This window comes from Poecilia mexicana, unplaced genomic scaffold (assembly GCF_051168715.1).
Source record: "Poecilia mexicana isolate PSO_F unplaced genomic scaffold, ASM5116871v1 scaffold_17, whole genome shotgun sequence".
In the NCBI taxonomy this organism is placed as follows: Eukaryota; Metazoa; Chordata; class Actinopteri; order Cyprinodontiformes; family Poeciliidae; genus Poecilia; species Poecilia mexicana.
The window spans coordinates 24,109,155-24,134,343 of NW_028263386.1; the positions used below are offsets into that span (position 1 = coordinate 24,109,155).

At 43.5% G+C, this 25,189-nt stretch overlaps 1 protein-coding gene across 2 annotated transcripts in view; it reads right to left on the minus strand.

Moving 5' to 3' along the window:
* The window catches only part of LOC106928308 (abl interactor 1-like), an 89,260-nt gene that overhangs the window by 17,621 nt on the left and 46,450 nt on the right, over positions 1–25,189 (minus strand). For both annotated transcript variants that reach the window (XM_015004466.2, XM_088014598.1), the window contains exon 2: positions 3,443–3,610. In XM_015004466.2, coding sequence (XP_014859952.1) covers positions 3,443–3,610 — 168 coding nt within the window. The remainder of the gene's footprint in view (positions 1–3,442; positions 3,611–25,189) is intronic.

The window sequence follows — 25,189 nt, forward strand, 5'->3', positions numbered from 1 at the left end:
ATTGCCACAAAGTAGCCAAATATGCTGAATTGTGGCTGGAGTGGGTAGGATAATGTCCAAGACCAGATAGATGATTTCAAACGTCATGAATGTGTTATTCAGATTAGGGGTGCACCGATACGCTTTTTTCACTCCTGATACCGATATCTGAGTCTTTAGTATCGGCTGATACCGATCCGATACAGAAAAACGATGCTGAACTGATTTAAAGAGTTTCTCTTTTGTGAACACAGACATAAATCTACTGAATTATTTGATAACTCTGCACCAGTTCAGCACACTTAATTACACCGATAGCTTCACAAGTTTGTTCAAAAGTTTTAAAACAACACAACTTTCATTTGTTTGGTCAGAACAGCCGATGTAAAATAAATAATAAAGAAACTGAAACTGGCAAAAACAATAGATTTACCTTGGTCAAAAATGTAAAAAAAAAATAAAGTGTAACAAACCTTCATTCAAATGGTTGAGACAGTGCAATTAGGATATAAGCATAGAATAGAATTACACTGAATAGATCTGCTCTTATGCATTGGGAACATTTTCACTGATACTCAATCTAGAATTGTTTTCACAATATCGGGGCCAATACAGATATTAGTATCGGTGCATCTCCTATTCAGATAGATTTACTTTGGACCCAAGTTTCTCAGCTACTCAGCTCGACTGGATCACTTGACACTGACGTAGTGTTTATGGGGAACAAAATGGAGAAAAACAAATAAAAAAGCAGGTGTTACACAGCCAGAGCTTGTGTGTGTTTTATCTACCTCTGCATTGAAGATATTTTTAGCCACAAATATCCAACCTAAATAGTGATTCACGTCTCAGCTTTAGATGGCGTGTTTATGTCGAAGCGTTCCTCGTGTTATTCCATCACAGCCTCCTCTGGTGTGGGCTTTTTAAACAAGACTTGGACGTGGCAAGCCACGTCTGGCTTCCTTCTCGCTCTAATCTCATTTCAACCGTTTCAGCTGAACTAAGCTGGAAGTTCAAACTTAATTCCTTAGACACAAAAACACTTGAACGCTGAACGAGAGCCAGAAATGCCTGTTTTAGATGCGAACGAGGGGGGAGGGGGGGACGACATTCATAATTATTCATACCCCTTGTGGCGTTTCTCATGCTACAATTGTGATCTTCAGTTGGGAGTTTATTGGGATTTTATGTGAAGGACCAACACAATGTAGTAAATAATTGGAAAGTGAAAGGAAAATGTGTAGTTTAAAAATGTATTGTGCAAAGTCGGTTTGTTTACTTTCAGCAAATGTATTCCCGTAATTCCAACTCGCACAATTTTTTAGTCACTGGAAACTTAGCTTCTGTCATGCAGTCAAAGTTTTCTTGAAGAATTGCCCTATAATTATTAGGCTTGTACCGATTGCAGTTTTCTGCAATTATTTTGTCTGAAAAGTCAGTAAGTAAAGCTTTATTTGAAAAGCCCCTCTAAAGATAAAAATCACAAAGTGCCTCAACAAACAAAACAACAAATACACAAAGGAGTGTATCGGCAGAAAGGAGTGGGGCTCCCAAAAATAGAAAATGAAATTGATCTTATCTGTCGGTTTTCCCCTGAACAAGTTTGCTACAACTTGTATGCATGAGTAGTGAAGTAAGTTTCTCTTAGCTGCTGAGTACTGGGAGACTACATTACCTACTTTCTGCTACAAAAATCTGATTATTGCTTGCATTTTCATTGGTTGAAGTGTAAGCGGAGAAGGAGGGACTTACCCAGAGCACCGTTCTTGGGCAAGCCCAACTGCATGCATATTTATATTTCAAACTTATGAAGCATAGTGATTAATCATAATTTAATTTTTTTGTCAATTGGTGGGGTAAAAAAAACACCAACTACATTTTTAACAGTTATTACCACACCAATTATGTGAAATTGTCCAAGTTACATTACTGACAGAGAATTCTGCACTTGATGTTTGGTCAGAGTTTCATTGTGGTTAGCACTGAGGGCTATAAAATGTCAAGCAGAGATGTCAAGTGGGAAACAAGATTGGGCGCTAAGCCTCTTTAATGGGTCGATAAAGGCGGCGCATTGTTCTTGGTCGGACCGCGCCTAACGCCGCTCTATCCGGCCGCGGGAGGCGAGAATGCAGAAACAGAGAGAGAGAGTGCTGCTGTCAGGATTTTTTCTTCATTCCTGACGGGCTTAATGAAGCATGGAGGCAGGGCACGGGACGTTCACTGACTGACAGAGAGACAGAGAGCAGACAGAGGAGGTGTGGCATGCCCTCCATCATATCTTTCTCCAAGAGTTTATTACTTCCTCTAATGTTATCCTACTGGAGAACATCAGTGCAATGCATGTCTTTGTACTTAACTGGAATGAATTTTTAAATTAAAATCATGCGGAATACAACAGCATAACAAAACAATAACAGTTTTTATTGTGAAAGGCTAGGGCTGTAGGACGTTTCATATCAGCTGATATTAATAATTATTCATCAGTTTTTTGTTTTAAATATATGAAATGATGGCGTGACCTTTCCTCTCTTATCCACAGTTTTCATTCCAGATCGTCGTTTTTTATCTTTAGGCAGTTTTGAGACGGGCGAAATCTTTAAACCGCTGCTATTGAAGTTACTCAACAAGTTGTTGCTATGTAACTCGGGGTGTACCGATTTATCGGCCAGCCGATTTATCGCCGTTTAAGTTTGAGACATCAGTGATCGGCCAATAATTACATATGAAGCCGATCTTTTCCCACAATCTTATTTACCTCTGCAAATGTCTAAAAATCATCAACTGTCTTCTGCTCTGCCGTGACAGAGTTCTGACTGATAGACCAGCTCACCAGGTCATATCTGCACTTTTGCAGCTAACAGCAGTCATCCCAACTCTGTGGCTTTCTTGCTATATTTACTGACATTTCAGAAAAAAAAAAATTGGTATTGGCCAAAATGGGAATCGACAGATCAGGCTTTTTAAGTATCGGCGTTCGGTCAGAAAACTGCAATCGGTGCACCCTCATAGGTAGCCTAATGAATTATATAGTTGATGCCATCAAACGTTGCTTAGCTGGCCAGGAAAGGTTGAGCGGATGAAGCCTTCATCTGCTTAAATCTCCCAGAATGCTGTGCGGTTCTGAAATGCTTATATCGTGATACGTTTTTCAGCCATATTAACCAACCCGAATTGGGATTTTTTTTAAACCTCAGTGTGTGTTCACTCCTGAAAGGAGTAGTAGCCAGCTTCACATCCGGACAGGCGAAAATGTTCATGTTTTATATTTAAATTCAAAATTTCAAACTCTGATTACGGATACTATAAGTATGGAAATATATTCATTTTTTATGCTTTACTTGTGTTTTTATTTTGAACTACATGTAGAGGAAACTCTGCAGTGTGTGAAACGGTTCGTGTCGAAATCATCTGAGGCAACTCAGGCACAACTAAAGACTCCCAGGTGTCGATCTGGCCTCTGTACCTGGGAGATGTGGTTGATGGAGGACTCCATGCGTCGTAGCTGCGAGGCCTGAATGTCCAGCAGCTGCAGAACATTATTAGCTAAGGCATTGATCTGGTAGGCAACGCTGGCCAGAGACTGCGTGGTGTAGGCTTTGGTCTCCTCCAGGGCTTTCTTTTTGTCTTGAGCCTGGCAGGGAGAGGAAGAGAAAGCAGAAGTTAGAAAAAACAATGTTTAAAAAAGTAGTGAAAGGATGTGTGGTAGGAGGAAACGCTGTTCTCTAATTTTTACTCTCTTGTCAGTTTCGTTTTTGTTTGTTTTTTTAAGCTGAGAGTGTGGAGAGCGGGTTTCTGACAGGACCATTCAGTCTTGGCTGTTCTCAAACCGCAAAGCCCCCGTTAAGCTCCGAGGAGAAGCAAGGGCAAGTTTGCGAGACTCTAGAGGAAGATAACCCAATCCAGGAAATTTCACCACACAACTCCAGAGTAAGCCAGGTTGGCAGGGTGGGAACAGGTGCATGGTGGGAGTTAAGCCCAGAATGCAGGAATGCCAGGACATATTTTTATTTTTTTTATGGGATCCCAAATCTCTGCCCGGCTGCACAAACCATCTGTTTCTGGATGTCTCTGCATAGCACTGAGATTGAGTGGACGTATTTATAGTTTGGAAACCAAACAGGGATAATGCAGCCACACACAGAGAGGCTCTCTAACAGGGGAAATGCCAAGTCCGGTTAGGAAGCAGGACTACAATTATTCCACAGATGTTTTCAATAAAAAAAAAAAAAGATCTAATTTTGCACATCAAAATGCAGCTTGTCACGGTGGAATTTGTTGCTTTATTAAATCCTAAAAATAAATAAATTTAAAAAAAAACTGTAGGGGAAGAAAAATTCCATAAATATGCAAATTAGCCCACCCACTCATTAGTTGTGTTTTTGAATTCCAGGATTATCTGAAAGTTAATATGATCAATGCCGTCTTCGACTTCTGAACTACACACACCGCTAAGCCCAAAAGGATTTACTTCAGCTTTGAAACAATCTTTTTGTTTTATCAACATTTCTCTTCTGATTTGACATCATATTAACATTTTGGAATGACTTATATCTGCGAAGGAAAATATACATAAGGGTGATGATAAGGAGGCCTTCTTTGAAGCTAAGTAGTCAACTTAAATATGAGAAAGGCTGCGTTTGTTGCCCAATCTGATGAGATGTGATTTTACTGTTTGGTTTATGTAAGAATATTGAAGATCTGTTGCATGACACAGGGCTTTTCTAATTCACCAGCAGCAATTTTAATGCCGCTCTATCTCTAATCTTTGCTTAAAGGATGTCAGGCAGTGTTATGAACAGCTTTCAAGGCCGACCATGACTTGCTTCTTGGTGCCTATATTATCAGAACAAAGACTTAAACGCAGCAACAATGACTTGGACTCTTCCTTTCGTTACGAGGTGAATCTAATCTCACTGCAGCAGCACACTTTATCGTCCAGCTCACTGCTGACCCGCATTTAAAAAACTAGCTTAGTAAATGCACATTTCAGCAGCAAGGCCAGTCGTCGCTGTAAATGGTCTTATCATGTTACATGTTCAGTTTCTTCTAATATACGGAGGGTCGACAGGGACAAAATTAAACACAGATACATAATTAAATCATTAATTAACTGTATCATGAAACATATAAATGTTTAATTAAATGTTTAAGTCATTTATCTAATAGATAATTAATGTGCTAAATGTCATTCATTAAATCATTAATATGCAAACTTATAAGAGCCAATGCAACTAATTGCGTAAATATCTATTTCATTAATTCATGGTTCCTGCTCCTGTGATCATAAGATCATTTTATCTGTCAAAGTGGAGATAAAAAGTGGGCGGGGCTAGCACTGACCTATTTCTCCGAATGTACGGAGGGTTAAATGGGACAAAATTAAGTAACTCAGTACATCATGATGAAATAGATCATTGTTGAATTAATAAATTATCTATTTAAGCATTTAAATGCTTAAATTATGTATTTAAATAAACAAATTAATCAATTATTAGAATAAATGTATTTAAATAAATAAATATTTGATAATTAAATTCAATTCGTTTATCATTGTAAACCTGTCATTAATTCACTAAAATGCAAACTTATAACAATAATAAATAATAATCAATTTACTATTTAATTACTTCACGGCTCCTGTTCCTGCAGTTCCGCCATGAAGTCATTTTATCTGTAAAGCTCGCCCATTGAAGTCAAGGGGCGGAGTAAATGGGCGAGGTTAATGCTAAATTATAAGCTTCATCCTTTGAAAACCATGGCAGCTCATGTAATGGAGAGCTAGAAGCAGGAGTTTGCATTTTAACAATTTAATGACTTGTTTAACAAATTGTTCATCAATTTAACATTTAAGTAACCTTTTATTTATCTCATGGTACATTTAATTAACCACTTAGGGGTGTATTTATTTAATTTTGTCCCTTTTTGCCCTCCATACAAATTAGGCTGATTAGCATCCTAAAGACTTAATAGCAATGTGTTAAAAAGGAGAAAGAAATTTTTTTGAAGAAACATTCTTTTAAAGGATGAAAAACTAAGAAGCCCGATAAGCTGAAAGCAGTTTGAAAATGACGTTAAAGATGATGTGAAAGCAGTTTTCCTGTTCCACTTCCTCCACTATGACAGGCCACCTGCTGCACTAATATCTGTAGAAAGGCTCTGCTGCTACCTGCAGAGTCCCAGCTTACCAACCTGCTACACAGCAGACGCCCTGCTGGTTGAGTATTATCACAATCACTGGATGAAGGGTCCATATTTAAACGTTTTCCATGCATGTATATAGGAAACAGACATAACTACAATTACTCTCACACCAGCACCTGAAGAAGTGCTTGGAAGCTAAAGTATGAGTACAGAACTTTTAATTTTAACAAAATATTAACTTAAACAGCAACCTTTGCGCAATTTAATGCGGTAGAATTGTCCTGGCCACCAAACTGCTGGAATACTGGGAAACAAAATGATCCCTTATGGGTCGAAAAGGTTTTGTTAAACAAAAGATTCAGAGGAAAGATGAGAACCGCGAAGCAAATTATTTTAGCTTTCTTACTAAAAATAGTCAGTAATCAGTGATCCATTCACAAGTGAAACTAATGAGGTTTAGGAAAAAAAACTTGAAAAATAAATGCATTACTTTTCTATTGAATGGATGGAAGCAAATAAGCCAGACTGTACAGAGTTAGAACAGAGCTGGGTTGTAGACTGAAAGGTTAGGGATGTACAGAGAAATCGTTTGGTGAGTGCAATTAGTAAATGACCGGCTCCGTAACACAAAAATCAATTTTTACCAACACTGAACGTAAAGATTTCGGTTGCCCTAATTATGACACTCTTTGGAGTAGAAGGTGTTACTAAGGGAAGAAACATCAATTAGTTATTTTTGATATTAGTGAGGTGTTTAAAGTTAAAGTCAGGGAAGGCAGAGAATGAGTTAAAAGTTAACTACCAAATAAATATTGCAATTAGCAGGAGAGCTGAACATATCAAAGCAAAGATAGCCTGTTTTGTCTTTTTCACTTCAAACCGTTGTCCGTCACAGAGCATGCTGGACTTGGAAATGTTGGCAGCCATTTGCAAATTTCAGAAATTTAAGTAAAATTGAACATTCTTTCTAGTTACTAATTCTCACAGTGCTAATCACTAATACACTAAAGATAAAACTTATAGCCAAATAAGTATTTTGCCTCCTTAAAATAAAAGTATAGGCTTGTAAATTTTCTCATTTACACCAGATGAGGGATATATTACAAATACTTGACTTAATAGTTCCTAAAAACAAATTAATGAGGAAAATATTGGATGTCGGCGTGTCTAATGTTTGCAAACCAAATAGAAAGAACTGATTTTTTTTTCTCTGAGCGCAACACCAAAGAAAATTCAACCACTTTTATACATTGCAACTGGACCACGGTTAATATGGACATAATGCAGTTTCAGGAGACGGCTTTCAAGGTAAGTGAAGCAGCTGTAATCCAGCCTCAACAAATGTTGTGGACATCAACACAAAATGAACGTAAAAAACCCTCCTCTTTAGAAATGACTGTAACTTCTAAGCACATTACTGCACCATGTCTAGAAAGTTATTCCTCTAACCTACTTTAAAGTTGAAGTGACTGACTACAATTTGTCCAACAAAGTCCCAAACTGAGATTCTAGAGGCAATGAGTTCAACATGCAGAGTAAAATTAGAACGGTGGAACAAATAGTGTTTCTTTCCTTTATCCCACACTGGCCTATCTGTAACCCAGAAACAACAAATGACTCAAATGAATTTAAAACATGCTTTATTCTTACCAGATTTTATGGGTGACAGTTTGACAGTTCCTCCAAAATGGATTTCTTTCTCTTTTTTTTTGCAAATATCTGATCTAAGAATAAAACTCCAGTTCTGAAGCATCACGCAAATGATCTCCATATCACAGCGTGGCTGTTTGTTTTTGTGCAGCGCTGCCATTTAGGCTGATGATCTGACAATATGAGTGCTTTTTAAATGGCCTATACGCAGGAGCATGAAGAACTATTTGAAATTAGGTGAGCAGAGTTAAGCTCTAGGCTTCAACATCACTGACTCACAACAGGAGGCTCGAGTCATAACGCTCAGCAGACATATTACCAGTCGTTTTGGGGAGAATATTAACTGAAGCTGTTTTGGCCCACCATTTGCATGCTTCATAGCATAATTTTTTAAAAGCGCGTTAAGATGCACACAGATTCTAACTGTTTCCAATCTCCCTAAAGGGATTATTATTCAACAGAAACCAAAAAAAGATTCATCTTCATATTCCATGGCTGACCTGCTGAGAAACGCTGCACTAGTGAACAACTTTCGATAGGGGTTTCTTGAACCGATATTGATATCGGATTTCGGTCCGATATCAAGCTAAAAATGAGTATCAGATTATATCGGCCTGCATAAAATCTCCGATAGAAGCATTCTGCCCCAGCATTTCCATCCAGCAGCGCTTCTATCCCATTGGATAATAATACATCAGTGTTTCTCATACTTATTGAGTAACATCTCTTGATCAAGCCGTTTCTAACATTCCACACTACAAAAACAGTAACAATAATTCGTGCTGACATTGTATCAGGTCAATATCGGTATTGGCCAATACTGAAAGCTGTGATATCAGTATCGGAACTGAAAGAAGATGTATCGCTACACCCCTAATTTTCAAGATCCACAGAAAATAAAATCAACATTAAAGCTCCGCGGAGCCTCAAGCGGCCCTCGCAGCCAAGCGCCGCTCAAGCCTAGCCACCGTGGATGTTCCAGCACCGCCTCCCCCCAGCCACCGCCTCCCCTCAGCACCACCTCCCCCCAGCCACTGCCTCCCCTCAGCACCATGTCACCCCAGCCACCGCCTACCCCCAGCCACCCCCTTGCTCTCACGGAGCTGCCAAACCCGCCCTGAAGATAGTCACCCTGTCATGTTCGACATTGCTCCCAGACAATGCACAAAAATCTGGTGTAGATCAGCTAATATCGCAAGGAGACACAGGTGTTTGATTAACCTGGGTGCGCAGTGGAGTCAAATTGCAATTAAACTCTATTGGGCTCCTTAGAGGTTCACAAGTGTCACTCATAAAAAGTCTGGTGCAAATAGGATGATGCGTTTGTGAATAAGAGACGATTGTATGCATATGGCAAGGGACAGCCATTTTTGCCACGCCCCCACGGGTCAGTATGAATTTACAGAGTTCATCATGACAGGTCATCATCATCTCATTTTGTGTCAGTCTGCACAGGATGAAACCCATATGACTTAGAGAGTAAAAGTCAGACATACAGTAGAAAAAACAGGTGACTTCCTGTCGGAAGTGGGCGGGGCCAAGGTGATGTCATCAATCGACCACCTAACTGTGATGAGGTCTGGTCTATAATGAGACATAGAAAGTCTGATGCAGCTGTGACCTTGTATGTGCATGTTATGTCACTTTAATGATTTATGGCGAATAGTAAAAGTTTGGGACGATCCATATGGCGAGGGACAGCCATTTGGCCACGCCACCACGGGTCAGTAGGCATTTACAGAGTTCATCTTCATGTCATTTTATGTCAGTCTGCACAGGATGAAACCCATATGACATAGAGAGTAAAAGTAAGACATACAGTAGAAAAAACAGGTTACTTCCTGTCGGAAGTGGGCGGGGCTAAGGTGATGTCATCAATCCACCACCTAACTGTGATGAAGGCTGGTCTATAATGAGACATAGAAGGTCTGATGCAGCTGTGACCTCGTATGTGCATGTTATCAGACTTTCATGATTTATGGGGAATAGTCAAAGTTTGGGACGATCGTATGCATATGGCGAGGGACAGCCATTTTGCCACGCCCCCACGGGCCAGTAGGCATTTACAGAGATCATCATCATCTCATTTTATGTCAGTCTGCACAGGGTTGGAATCCATGACACACCAACATGTTTTAGAGTGTAAAAGTAAGACATACAGTAGAAAAAACAGGTGACTTCCTGTCGGAAGTGGGCGGGGCTAAGGTGATGTCATCAATCCACCACCTAACCGTGATGAGGACTGGTCTATAATGAGACATAGAAAGTCTGATGCAGCTGTGACCTTATATGTGCATGTTATGTCACTTTGATGTTTAATGGTGAATAGTCAAAGTTTGGGACTTAGCCACGCCCACATGCTTTGACACACAAAAATTCCTGTGATAACTTCTGACCTTTAATGTCTCAACTCTCTGCTCACTAAGTTTGAAGTCTGTATCTCAAAAGCTGTAGGAGGAGATAGATCAGATGTGACGTCTATGAAAAACAGTAAATGGCGGAATTTGATCCAAAATGGCCGACTTCCTGTTGGGTTTGCACCATGGCTCCAAGAGACTTTTTTGTAGGTCCTGACATCATACACATGTGTACCAAGTTTCATAATTCTAGGTTAAAGCATGGCTTGGGGCTGATTATTTAAATAATTCTAGGGGGCGCTGTAGAGAAATTAGGCCACGCCCATCAAAGACTGTTATGGATTCCTGTTCGGGGATGAATAAGGATGCATCCTAGTGAGTTTGGTGCAGCTGGGCTGAACGATGTGGAATCTAGAGCCAAACGTATGTCGGCGGCGTTCCCTCTGCTTCGCCGCGCTGCCATGGCCACGCCCTCTACTGAAAACTCTTGGCGCTTTAAAGCAAGTGAGACCAACATGTTATCTGTCATCCAACACAGAATCATCTTGATTAGGTGGAGAGAGCCATAGATGGAGCTTTACAAGTCAAAAAAAGGCACTTCCTGTTCTGAGGGGGCGGGGCTTATATAACGTCAGACTATGACGACATAGGATCGTCAGGCATCCCACCAGGATCACTCATGTCAAGTTTGGTGCAGCTGGGCTCAAAATTGTGGAATCTACAGCCAAACGTATGGACACGGCGTTACAGGTCAGTTCGCCACGCCGCCACGCCCACCTGCTCCATCCCAGCCAGATGGGGATGGAATCCAATACACACCAACATGTTTTCTGTCTGTGGACACAGTTTCATGTTGATTAGGTCAAAGGGGTCAGATAGCGACCATTCAGAGTAAAACATGACACTTCCTGTTGTCAGGGGGCGTGGGCTAAATGATGTCATCATTTTACCATTGGGTATTGTAGGGGACCCGATGATGATCAATCACTGAAAGTTTGGTGCTGCTGTGAGTTTTTTTGTAAAAGTTATAACCGTTTTATTTTTCATGGCGACTAGGTGAACTTTGACCCCAGGTAACCCCCCTTCAGGAAGGTCGAAAACGCAAACCTGTGATAACTTTGGACCGGCCATGCCTTATGAACGATCTGACCGAGTTTGAAGCCGATCGATCGAAATCCCTAGGACAAGTTCGAAAAAATGCGAACCCTGTAAACGGCCAAAATCGGGTCAAAATCGGAACTTCAATCCAAAATGGCCGACATTCTGTGATACTTGCACTATGACATTAATTGTAAATTCTGAGTGTCTTGGGGAGCTCTACAAGTGTACCAAGTTTCAAGTCTCTACGATAAAGTAAGTGAATAGGAAAGGGTCCTTTGAAATTTGCCAGGTGGCGCCCTTGAGCCGTTTCTTGTGCGATTTTTCTGGGGACCTTAAAATACGTAAATTTTACACGGGCTCTATGCCCCCGCCAAGTTTTGTGAGTTTTTGAATATGATAAAGCCCCCAAAAAGCCAATTCATTTGGGATAAGAATCATAATTAAAGCTCCGCGGAGCCTCAAGCGGCCCTCGCAGCCAAGCGCCGCTCAAGCCTATAGCCACCGCGGATGTTCCAGCACCGCCTCCCGCCGGCCACCACCGACGCTCGCGCGCCGTCCTCCATGCGATCCGCTTCGATGTCTTCGGCAGCGTTCACTGGCCATGCACCCAAAATCTGGAGCAGATTGGGCCATGTGGCAAGGAGATACAGCTGTTTGATTAACCTAGGGGGCGCAGTGGAGTCAAATTGCAATTAAACTGTATTGGGCTCCTCAGAGGTTCACAAGTTTCACTCATAAAAAGTCTGGTGCAAATAGGATGATGCGTTTGTGAATAAGAGACGATCATATGCATATGGCGAGGGACAGCCATTTTGCCACTCCCCCACGGGTCAGTAGGCATTGACAGAGTTCATCATCATGTCATGTTATGTCAGTCTGCACAGGGTTGGAATCCATGAAACACCAACATGTTTTAGAGTGTAAAAGTAAGACATACAGTATAAAAAACAGGTGACTTCCTGTCGGAAGTGTGCGGGGCTAAGGTGATGTCATCAATCGACCACCTAACTGTGATGAGGGCTGGTCTATAATGAGACATAGAAAGTCTGATGCATCTGTGACCTGGCATTAGGAAGTAATTTCACATTCATGTTTCATGATGTATATTCAAAGTTTGGGACTTAGCCACGCCCCCACGGGTCAGTAGAGTTCATCACGGCAGAGTTCATCATCATTTCATTTCATGTCAGTCTGCACAGGATGAAACCCATAAGAATTAGAGAGAAAAAGTAAGACAGTAGAAAAAACAGGTCACTTCCTGTCGGAAGTGGGCGGGGCAAGGGTGATGTCATCAATCGACCACATAACTGTGATGAGGGCTTATCTATAATGAGACATAGAAAGTCTGATGCAGCTCTGACCTGGCATTTGGAAGTTATTTCACATTCATGTTTCATGGTGTATAGTCAAAGTTTGGGACTTAGCCACGCCCCCACGGGTCAGTAGAGTTCATCATGGGAGAGTTCATCATCATGTCATTTCATGTCAGCCTGCACAGGATGAAACCCATATGATTTAGAGAGTAAAAGTAAGACATACAATAGAAAAAACAGGTGACTTCCTGTCGGAAGTGGGCGGGGTTAAGGTGATGTCATCAACTGACCATCTCAATGTGATGAGGGGTGGTCTGTAGTCAGATATAGGAAGTCTGATGCAGCTGTGACCTTCTATGTGGAAGTTATTGCATCTTGATGTTTCATGGCGAATAGTCAAAGTTTGGGACTTAGCCACGCCCACATGCTTTGACATAGAAAAATTCCTACGATAACTTTTCATCTTTAATGTCTCAAGTCTCTGCTGACTGAGTTTGAAGTCTCTATCTCAAAAGCTGCAGGAGGAGATAGATCAGATGCGATGTCTATGAAAAACAGTAAATGGCGGATTTTGATCCAAAATGGCCGACTTCCTGTTGGGTTTGCACCATGGCTCCAAGAGACTTTTTTGTAGGTCCTGACATTATACACATGTGTACCAAGTTTCATAATTCTAGGTTAAAGAATGGCTTGGGGCTGCTTAGAGTACATCATCAATGAGTTCATCATCAATAAGTTCATCATCATTTCATTTCATGTCAGTCAGGACAGGATGAAACCCATAAGAATTAGAGAGAAAAAGTAAGACATACAGTAGAAAAAACAGGTGACTTCCTGTCGGAAGTGGGCGGGGCTAATGTTATGTCATCAATCGACCACCTAACTGTCATGAAGGCTGGTCTATAATGACACATAGAAAGTCTGATGCATCTGTGACCTGGCATTAGGAAGTAATTTCACATTCATGTTTCATGATGTATATTCAAAGTTTGGGACTTAGCCACGCCCCCACGGGTCAGTAGAGTTCATCACGGCAGAGTTCATCATCATTTCATTTCATGTCAGTCTGCACAGGATGAAACCCATAAGAATTAGAGAGAAAAAGTAAGACATACAGTAGAAAAAACAGGTGACTTCCTGTCGGAAGTGGGCGGGGCAAGGGTGATGTCATCAACTGACCATCTCAATGTGATGAGGGGTGGTCTGTAGTCAGATATAGGAAGTCTTATGCAGCTGTGACCTTCTATGTGGAAGTTATTGCATCTTGATGTTTCATGGCGAATAGTCAAAGTTTGGGACTTAGCCACGCCCACATGCTTTGACATAGAAAAATTCCTACGATAACTTTTCATCTTTAATCTCTCAAGTCTCTGCTGACTGACTTTGAAGTCTCTATCTCAAAAGCTGCAGGAGGAGATAGATCAGATGCGATGTCTATGAAAAAGAGGAAATAGCTGATTTTGATCCAAAATGGCCGACTTCCTGTTGGGTTTGCACCATGGCTCCAAGAGACTTTTTTGTAGGTCCTGACATGATACACATGTGTACCAAGTTTCATAATTCTAGGTTAAAGCATGGCTTGGGGCTGATCATTTAAAAATTTCTAGGGGGCGCTGTAGAGAAATTAGGCCACGCCCATCAACGACTGTTATGGATTCCTGTTCGGGGATGGATAAGGATGCATCCTAGTGAGTTTGGTGCAGCTGGGCTGAACGATGTGGAATCTAGAGCCAAACGTATGGCGGCGGCGTTACCTCTGCTTCGCCGCGGTCCCACGGCCACGCCCTCTACAGAAGACTCTTGGCGCTTTAAAGCAAGTGAGACTAACATGTTATATGTCATCCAACACAGAATCATGTTGATTAGGTGCAGTGAGCCAGAAAGGCAGCTTTCCATGGAAAAAAAAGCACTTCCTGTTCTGAGGGGGCGGGGCTTAGATGACGTCAGACTATGACAACATAGGATCGTAGGGGACCCTACCAGGATCACTCATGTCAAGTTTGGTGCAGCTGGCCTCAAAATTGTGGAATCCACAGCCAAACGTAAGGACACGGCGTTTAGGGTCACTTCGCCACGCCGCCACGCCCACCTGCTGGATTCAAATGAGCTTGGCTTGGAATCCTCAACACACCAACATGTTTTCTGTCTGTGGACACAGTTTCACCTCGATTAGGTCAAAGGGGTCAGATAGCGACCGTTCAGCGTAAAAAATGACACTTCCTGTTCTCAGGGGGCGTGGCCTAAGTGACGTCATCATTTGACCTTTGGGTATTGTAGAGCATCCCATGATGATCAATCACTGAAAGTTTGGTGCTTCTATGAGTTTTTTTCAAAGAGTTATAACAGTTTGATGTTTCATGGCGAATCGGTGACCTTTGACCCCCGGAAAGACCCCTTCAGCAAGCCCGAAAACGCAAACCTACGATAACTTTGGATCGGCCATGCCTTATGAACGATCTGACCGAGTTTGAAGCCGATCGATCGAAATCCCTAGGACAAGTTCGATCAAATGCGAACCCTGCAAACGCCCAAAATCGGGTCAAAATCGGAACTTTAATCCAAAATGGCCGACAATCTGTGATACTTGCACTATGACATTAATTGTAAATTCTGAGTGTTTTGGGGAGCTGTACAAGTGTACCAAGTTTCAAGTCTCTACGATAAAGTAAGTGAATAGGAAAGGGTCCTTTGAAAGTTGCTAGGTGGCGCCCTTGAGCCGTTTCTTGTGCGATTTTTCTGGGGACCTTAAAATACGTAAATTTTCACCGGGCTCTATGCCCCCGCCACGTTTGGTGAGTTTTTGAATATGATAAAGCCCCCAAAAAGCCAATTCATTTGGCACAAGAACTATAATAATAATAAACAGTACAGTTTCAATAGGCTCTCGCAGCGCTTAGCTGCTCGGGCCTAATTAAAGCTCCGCGGAGCCTCAAGCGGCCCTCGCAGCCAAGCGCCGCTCAAGCCTATAGCCACCGCGGATGTTCCAGCACCGCCTCCCGCCGGCCACCGCCGACGCTCGCGCGCCGTCCTCCACGCGATCCGCTTCGATGTCTTCGGCAGCGTTCACTGGCCATGCACCCAAAATCTGGAGCAGATTGGGCCATGTGGCAAGGAGATACAGCTGTTTGATTAACCTAGGGGGCGCAGTGGAGTCAAATTGCAATTAAACTGTATTGGGCTCCTCAGAGGTTCACAAGTTTCACTCATAAAAAGTCTGGTGCAAATAGGATGATGCGTTTGTGAATAAGAGACGATCGTATGCATATGGCGAGGGACAGCCATTTTGCCAGTCCCCCACGGGTCTGTAGGCATTGACAGAGTTCATCATCATCTCATGTTATGTCAGTGTGCACAGGGTTGGAATCCATGACACACCAACATGGTTTAGAGTGTAAAAGTAAGACATACAGTATAAAAAACAGGTGACTTCCTGTCGGAAGTGGGCGGGGCTAAGGTGATGTCATCAATCGACCACCTAACTGTGATGAGGGCTGGTCTATAATGAGACATAGAAAGTCTGATGCAGCTGTGACCTGGCATTTGGAAGTTATTTCACATTCATGTTTCATGGTGTATAGTCAAAGTTTGGGACTTAGCCACGCCCCCACGGGTCAGTCGAGTTCATCATGGGAGAGTTCATCATCATATCATGTCATGTCAGCCTACACCGGATGAAACCCATATGACTTAGAGAGTAAAAGTAAGACATACAATAGAAAAAACAGGTGACTTCCTGTCGGAAGTGGGCGGGGTTAAGGTGATGTCATCAACTGACCATCTCAATGTGATGAGGGGTGGTCTGTAGTCAGATATAGGAAGTCTGATGCAGCTGTGACCTTCTATGTGGAAGTTATTGCATCTTGATGTTTCATGGCGAATAGTCAAAGTTTGGGACTTAGCCACGCCCACATGCTTTGACATAGAAAAATTCCTACGATAACTTTTCATCTTTAATGTCTCAAGTGTCTGCTGACTGAGTTTGAAGTCTCTATCTCAAAAGCTGCAGGAGGAGATAGATCAGATGCGATGTCTATGAAAAAGAGGAAATGGCTGATTTTGATCCAAAATGGCCGACTTCCTGTTGGGTTTGCACCATGGCTCCAAGAGACTTTTTTGTAGGTCCTGACATGATACACATGTGTACCAAGTTTCATAATTCTAGGTTAAAGCATGGCTTGGGGCTGATCATTTAAAAATTTCTAGGGGGCGCTGTAGAGAAATTAGGCCACGCCCATCAACGACTGTTATGGATTCCTGTTCGGGGATGGATAAGGATGCATCCTAGTGAGTTTGGTGCAGCTGGGCTGAACGATGTGGAATCTAGAGCCAAACGTATGGCGGCGGCGTTACCTCTGCTTCGCCGCGGTCCCACGGCCACGCCCTCTACAGAAGACTCTTGGCGCTTTAAAGCAAGTGAGACTAACATGTTATCTGTCATCCAACACAGAATCATGTTGATTAGGTGCAGTGAGCCAGAAAGGCAGCTTTCCATGGAAAAAAAAGCACTTCCTGTTCTGAGGGGGCGGGGCTTAGATGACGTCAGACTATGACAACATAGGATCGTAGGGGACCCTACCAGGATCACTCATGTCAAGTTTGGTGCAGCTGGCCTCAAAATTGTGGAATCCACAGCCAAACGTAAGGACACGGCGTTTAGGGTCACTTCGCCACGCCGCCACGCCCACCTGCTGGATTCAAATGAGCTTGGCTTGGAATCCTCAACACACCAACATGTTTTCTGTCTGTGGACACAGTTTCACCTCGATTAGGTCAAAGGGGTCAGATAGTGACCGTTCAGCGTAAAAAATGACACTTCCTGTTCTCAGGGGGCGTGGCCTAAGTGACGTCATCATTTGACCGTTGGGTATTGTAGAGCATCCCATGATGATCAATCACTGAAAGTTTGGTGCTTCTATGAGTTTTTTTCAAAGAGTTATAACAGTTTGATGTTTCATGGCGAATCGGTGACCTTTGACCCCCGGAAAGACCCCTTCAGCAAGCCCGAAAACGCAAACCTACGATAACTTTGGATCGGCCATGCCTTATGAACGATCTGACCGAGTTTCAAGCCGATCGATCGAAATCCCTAGGACAAGTTCGATCAAATGCGAACCCTGCAAACGCCCAAAATCGGGTCAAAATCGGAACTTTAATCCAAAATGGCCGACATTCTGTGATACTTGCACTATGACATTAATTGTAAATTCTGAGTGTCTTGGGGAGCTCTACAAGTGTACCAAATTTCAAGTCTCTACTATAAAGTAAGTGAATAGGAAAGGGTCTTTCGAAAGTTGCTAGGTGGCGCCCTTGAGCCGTTTCTTGTGCGATTTTTGCAGGTACCTTAAAATACGTAAATTTTACACGGGCTCTATGCCCCCGCCAAGTTTGGTGAGTTTTTGAATATGATAAAGCCCCCAAAAAGCCAATTCATTTGGCTGAAGAACTATAATAATAAGAAACAGCAAGGTTTCAATAGGCTCTCGCAGCGCTTAGCTGCTCGGGCCTAATAAACATTAGAAGAACAATAGGCTCTCGCAGCGCTTAGCTGCTCGGGCCTAATTAAAGCTCCGCGGAGCCTCAAGCGGCCCTCGCAGCCAAGCGCCGCTCAAGCCTATAGCCACCGCGTATGTTCCAGCACCACCTCCCCCCAGCCACCGCCTCCCCTCAGCACCACCTCCCCCCAGCCACTGCCTCCCCTCAGCACCATGTCACCCCAGCCACCGCCTACCCCCAGCCACCGCCTTGCTCTCACGGAGCTGCCAAACCCGCCCTGAAGATAGTCACCTGTCATGTTCGACATTGCTCCCAGACAATGCACAAAAATCTGGTGTAGATCAGCTGATATCGCAAGGAGACACAGGTGTTTGATTAACCTGGGTGCGCAGTGGAGTCAAATTGCAATTAAACTCTATTGGGCTCCTTAGAGGTTCACAAGTGTCACTCATAAAAAGTCTGGAGCAAATGGGATGATGCGTGTGTGAATAAGAGATGATCGTTTGCATATGGCGAGGGACTGCCATCTGGCCACGCCTCCACGGGTCAGTAGGCATTTACAGAGTTCATCTTCATCTCATTTTATGTCAGTCTGCAAAGCATGAAACCCATATGACTTAGAGAGTAAAAGTCAGACATACAGTAGAAAATACAGGTGACTTCCTGTCGGAAGTGGGCGTGGCTAAGGTGATGTCATCAATCGACCACCTAACTGTGATGAGGTCTGGTCTATAATGAGACATAGAAAGTCTGATGCAGCTGTGACCTGGCATTTGGAAGTTATTTCACATTCATGTTTCATGGTGAATAGTCAAAGTTTGGGACTAAGCCACACTTAGTCCCAAACTTAGCAGTAGGCATTTACAGAGTTCATCATCATCTCATTTTATGTCAGCCTGCACAGGGTTGGAATCCATGACACACCAACATGTTTTAGAGTGTAAAAGTAAGACATACAGTAGAAAAAACAGGTGACTTCCTGTCGGAAGTGGGCGGGGCTAAGGTGATGTCATCAATCGACCACCTAACTGTGATGAGGTCTGGTCTATAATGAGACATAGAAAGTCTGATGCATCTGTGACCTGGCATTAGGAAGTAATTTCACATTCATGTTTCATGATGTATATTCAAAGCTTGGGACTTAGCCACGCCCCCACGGGTCAGTAGAGTTCATCACGGCAGAGTTCATCATCATTTCATTTCATGTCAGTCTGCACAGGATGAAACCCATAAGAATTAGAGAGAAAAAGTAAGACATACAGTAGAAAAAACAGGTCACTTCCTGTCGGAAGTGTGCGGGGCAAGGGTGATGTCATCAATCGACCACATAACTGTGATGAGGGCTTATCTATAATGAGACATAGAAAGTCTGATGCAGCTCTGACCTGGCATTTGGAAGTTATTTCACATTCATGTTTCATGGTGTATAGTCAAAGTTTGGGACTTAGCCACGACCCCACGGGTCAGTAGAGTTCATCATGGGAGAGTTCATCATCATGTCATTTCATGTCAGCCTGCACAGGATGAAACCCATAAGAATTAGAGAGTAAAAGTAAGACATACAATTGAAGAAAGAGGTTACTTCCTGTCGGAAGTGGGCGGGGCTAGGGTGATGTCATCAATCGACCACCTAACTATGATGAAGGCTGGTCTATAATGAGACATAGAAAGTCTGATGCAGCTGTGACCTGGCATTTGGAAGTTATTTCACATTCATGTTTCATGCTGTATAGTCAAAGTTTGGGACTTAGCCACGCCCCCACGGGTCAGTCGAGTTCATCATGGGAGAGTTCATCATCATATCATGTCATGTCAGCCTACACCGGATGAAACCCATATGACTTAGAGAGTAAAAGTAAGACATACAATAGAAAAAACAGGTGACTTCCTGTCGGAAGTGGGCGGGGTTAAGGTGATGTCATCAACTGACCATCTCAATGTGATGAGGGGTGGTCTGTAGTCAGATATAGGAAGTCTGATGCAGCTGTGACCTTCTATGTGGAAGTTATTGCATCTTGATGTTTCATGGCGAATAGTCAAAGTTTGGGACTTAGCCACGCCCACATGCTTTGACATAGAAAAATTCCTACGATAACTTTTCATCTTTAATGTCTCAAGTCTCTGCTGACTGAGTTTGAAGTCTCTATCTCAAAAGCTGCAGGAGGAGATAGATCAGATGCGATGTCTATGAAAAAGAGGAAATGGCTGATTTTGATCCAAAATGGCCGACTTCCTGTTGGGTTTGCACCATGGCTCCAAGAGACTTTTTTGTAGGTCCTGACATGATACACATGTGTACCAAGTTTCATAATTCTAGGTTAAAGCATGGCTTGGGGCTGATCATTTAAAAATTTCTAGGGGGCGCTGTAGAGAAATTAGGCCACGCCCATCAACGACTGTTATGGATTCCTGTTCGTGGATGAATAAGGATGCATCCTAGTGAGTTTGGTGCAGCTGGTCTGAATGATGTGGAATCTAGAGCCAAACGTATGGCGGCGGCGTTCCCTCTGCTTCGCCGCGCTGCCACGGCCACGCCCTCTACTGAAAACTCTTGGCGCTTTAAAGCAAGTGAGACCAACATGTTATCTGTCATCCAACACAGAATCATCTTGATTAGGTCGAGAGAGCCAGAGATGGAGCTGTACAAGTCAATAAAAGGCACTTCCTGTTCTGAGGGGGCGGGGCTTAGATGACGTCAGACTATGACGACATAGGATCGTCAGGCATCCCACCAGGATCACTCATGTCAAGTTTGGTGCAGCTGGGCACAAGATTGAGGAATCTACAGCCAAACGTATGGCGACGGCGTTACAGGTCACTTCGCCATGCCGCCACGCCCACCTGGTCCATCAAAGCCAAACAGGGTTGGAATCCATGACACACCAACATGTTTTCTGTCTGTGGACACAGTTTCATGTTTATTAGGTCAAAGGGGTCAGATAAGGACCGTTCACAGTAAAACATGACACTTCCTGTTGTCAGGGGGCGTGGCCTAAGTGATGTCATCATTTGACCATTGGGTGTTGTAGGGGACCCGTTGATGATCAATCACTGAAAGTTTGGTGCTGCTGTGAGTTTTGTTGTAAAAGTTATAACCCTTTTATTTTTCATGGCGACAAGGTGAACTTTGACCCCAGGTAACTCCATTTAGAAGAAAAAAAAACGCAAAACTCTGATAACTTTGGATCGGCCATGCCTTATGAACGATCTGACTGAGTTTGAAGCCGATCGATCGAAGTCCCTAGGACTAGTTCGAAAAAATGCGAACCCTGTGAACGGCCAAAATCGGAACTTCAATCCAAAATGGCCGACATTCTGTGATACTTGCACTATGACATTAATTGTAAATTCTGAGTGTCTTGGGGAGCTGTACAAGTGTACCAAGTTTCAAGTCTGTACGATAAAGTAAGTGAATAGGAAAGGGTCTTTTGAAATTTGCTAGGTGGCGCCCTTGAGCCGTTTCTTGTGCGATTTTTCTGGGGACCTTAAAATACGTAAATTTTCACCGGGCTCTATGCCCCCGCCAAGTTTGGTGAGTTTTTGAATATGATAAAGCCCCCAAAAAGCCAATTTATTTTACGGAAGAATAAGAATAATAATAATAATAATAATTTACAGCACAGTTTCAATAGGCTCTCGCAGCGCTTAGCTGCTCGGGCCTAATAATTAAAGCTCCGCGGAGCCTCAAGCGGCCCTCGCAGCCAAGCGCCGCTCAAGCCTAGCGACCGCGGATGTTCCAGCACCGCCTCCCCTCAGCCACCGCCTCCCCTCAGCACCACCTCCGCCCAGCCACTGCCTCCCCTCAGCACCATGTCAGCCCAGCCACCGCCTACCCCCAGCCACCGCCTTGCTCTCACGGAACTGCCAAACCCGCCCTGAAGATAGTCACCCTGTCATGTTCGACATTGCTCCCAGTCAATGCACAAAAATCTGGTGTAGATCAGCTGATATCGCAAGGAGACACAGGTGTTTGATTAACCTGGGTGCGCAGTAGAGTCAAATTGCAATTAAACTCTATTGGGCTCCTTAGAGGTTCACAAGTGTCACTCATAAAAAGTCTGGAGCAAATGGGATGATGCGTTTGTCAATAAGAGACGATCGTATGCATATGGCGAGGGACAGCCATTTTTGCCACACCCACAAGGGTCAGATGCCATTGACAGAGTTCATCTTCATGGCATTTTATGTCAGTCTGCACAGGATGAAACCCATATGACTTAGAGAGTAAAAGTCAGACATACAGTAGAAAAAACAGGTGACTTCCTGTCGGAAGTGGGCGGGGCTAAGGTGATGTCATCAATCGACCACCTAACTGTGATGAGGACTGGTCTATAATGAGACATAGAAAGTCTGATGCAGCTGTGACCTGGCATTAGGAAGTTATTTCACATTCATGTTTCATGGTGAATAGTCAAAGTTTGGGACTAAGCCACGCTTAGTCCCAAACTTAGCAGTAGGCATTTACAGAGTTCATCATCATCTCATTTTATGTCAGCCTGCACAGGGTTGGAATCCATGACACACCAACATTACTTAGAGAGTAAAAGTCAGACATACAGTAGAAAATAGAGGTGACTTCCTGTCGGAAGTGGGCGGGGCAAGGGTGATGTCATCAATCGACCACATAACTGTGATGAGGGCTGGTCTATAATGAGACATAGAAAGTCTGATGCAGCTGTGACCTGGCATTTGGAAGTTATTTCACATTCATGTTTCATGCTGTATAGTCAAAGTTTGGGACTTAGCCACGCCCCCACGGGTCAGTCGAGTTCATCATGGGAGAGTTCATCATCATATCATGTCATGTCAGCCTACACCGGATGAAACCCATATGACTTAGAGAGTAAAAGTAAGACATACAATAGAAAAAACAGGTGACTTCCTGTCGGAAGTGGGCGGGGTTAAGGTGACGTCATCAACTGACCATCTCAATGTGATGAGGGGTGGTCTGTAGTCAGATATAGGAAGTCTGATGCAGCTGTGACCTTCTATGTGGAAGTTATTGCATCTTGATGTTTCATGGCGAATAGTCAAAGTTTGGGACTTAGCCACGCCCACATGCTTTGACATAGAAAAATTCCTACGATAACTTTTCATCTTTAATGTCTCAAGTCTCTGCTGACTGAGTTTGAAGTCTCTATCTCAAAAGCTGCAGGAGGAGATAGATCAGATGCGATGTCTATGAAAAAGAGGAAATGGCTGATTTTGATCCAAAATGGCCGACTTCCTGTTGGGTTTGCACCATGGCTCCAAGAGACTTTTTTGTAGGTCCTGACATCATACACATGTGTACCAAGTTTCATAATTCTAGGTTAAAGCATGGCTTGGGGCTGATCATTTAAAAATTTCTAGGGGGCGCTGTAGAGAAATTAGGCCACGCCCATCAACGACTGTTATGGATTCCTGTTCGGGGATGGATAAGGATGCATCCTAGTGAGTTTGGTGCAGCTGGGCTGAACGATGTGGAATCTAGAGCCAAACGTATGGCGGCGGCGTTACCTCTGCTTCGCCGCGGTCCCACGGCCACGCCCTCTACAGAAGACTCTTGGCGCTTTAAAGCAAGTGAGACTAACATGTTATCTGTCATCCAACACAGAATCATGTTGATTAGGTGCAGTGAGCCAGAAAGGCAGCTTTCCATGGAAAAAAAAGCACTTCCTGTTCTGAGGGGGCGGGGCTTAGATGACGTCAGACTATGACAACATAGGATCGTAGGGGACCCTACCAGGATCACTCATGTCAAGTTTGGTGCAGCTGGCCTCAAAATTGTGGAATCCACAGCCAAACGTAAGGACACGGCGTTTAGGGTCACTTCGCCACGCCGCCACGCCCACCTGCTGGATTCAAATGAGCTTGGCTTGGAATCCTCAACACACCAACATGTTTTCTGTCTGTGGACACAGTTTCACCTCGATTAGGTCAAAGGGGTCAGATAGCGACCGTTCAGCGTAAAAAATGACACTTCCTGTTCTCAGGGGGCGTGGCCTAAGTGACGTCATCATTTGACCGTTGGGTATTGTAGAGCATCCCATGATGATCAATCACTGAAAGTTTGGTGCTTCTATGAGTTTTTTTCAAAGAGTTATAACAGTTTGATGTTTCATGGCGAATCGGTGACCTTTGACCCCCGGAAAGACCCCTTCAGCAAGCCCGAAAACGCAAACCTACGATAACTTTGGATCGGCCATGCCTTATGAACGATCTGACCGAGTTTGAAGCCGATCGATCGAAATCCCTAGGACAAGTTCGATCAAATGCGAACCCTGCAAACGCCCAAAATCGGGTCAAAATCGGAACTTTAATCCAAAATGGCCGACAATCTGTGATACTTGCACTATGACATTAATTGTAAATTCAGAGTGTTTTGGGGAGCTCTACAAGTGTACCAAGTTTCAAGTCTCTACGATAAAGTAAGTGAATAGGAAAGGGTCTTTTAAAAGTTGCTAGGTGGCGCCCTTGAGCCGTTTCTGGTGCGATTTTTCCGGGGACCTTAAAATACGTAAATTTTCACCAGACTCTATGGCCCCGCCAAGTTTGGTGAGTTTTTGAATATGATAAAGCCCCCAAAAAGCCAATTCATTTGGCACAAGAACTATAATAATAATAAACATTAGAAGAACAATAGGCTCTCGCAGCGCTTAGCTGCTCGGGCCTAATTAAAGCTCCGCGGAGCCTCAAGCGGCCCTCGCAGCTAGCGCTGCTCCGGCCTATAGCCACCGCGGGGGTACCAGCACCGCCCCCCGCCCGCCACCGCCGACGCTCGCGCGCCCTCATCCACGCTATCCGCTTTTACGGCTTCGGCAGAGCTCCCTGGCGATGAACCAAAAATCTGGAGCACATCGGGCCATGTAGAGAGGAGATACAGCTGTTTGATTAACCTAGGGGGCGCAGTGGAGTCAAATCACAATTAAACTCTATTGGGCTCCTTAGAGGTTCACAAGTGTCACTCATACAATGTCTGGTGCAAATCGGATGATGCGTTTGTGAATACGAGACGAACGTATGCATATTACGAGGGACAGCCATTTTGCCACGCCCCCACGGGTCAGTAGAGTTCATCATCAATGAGTTCATCATCAATAAGTTCATCATCATTTCATTTTATGTCAGTCTGCACAGGATGAAACCCATAAGAATTAGAGAGAAAAAGTAAGA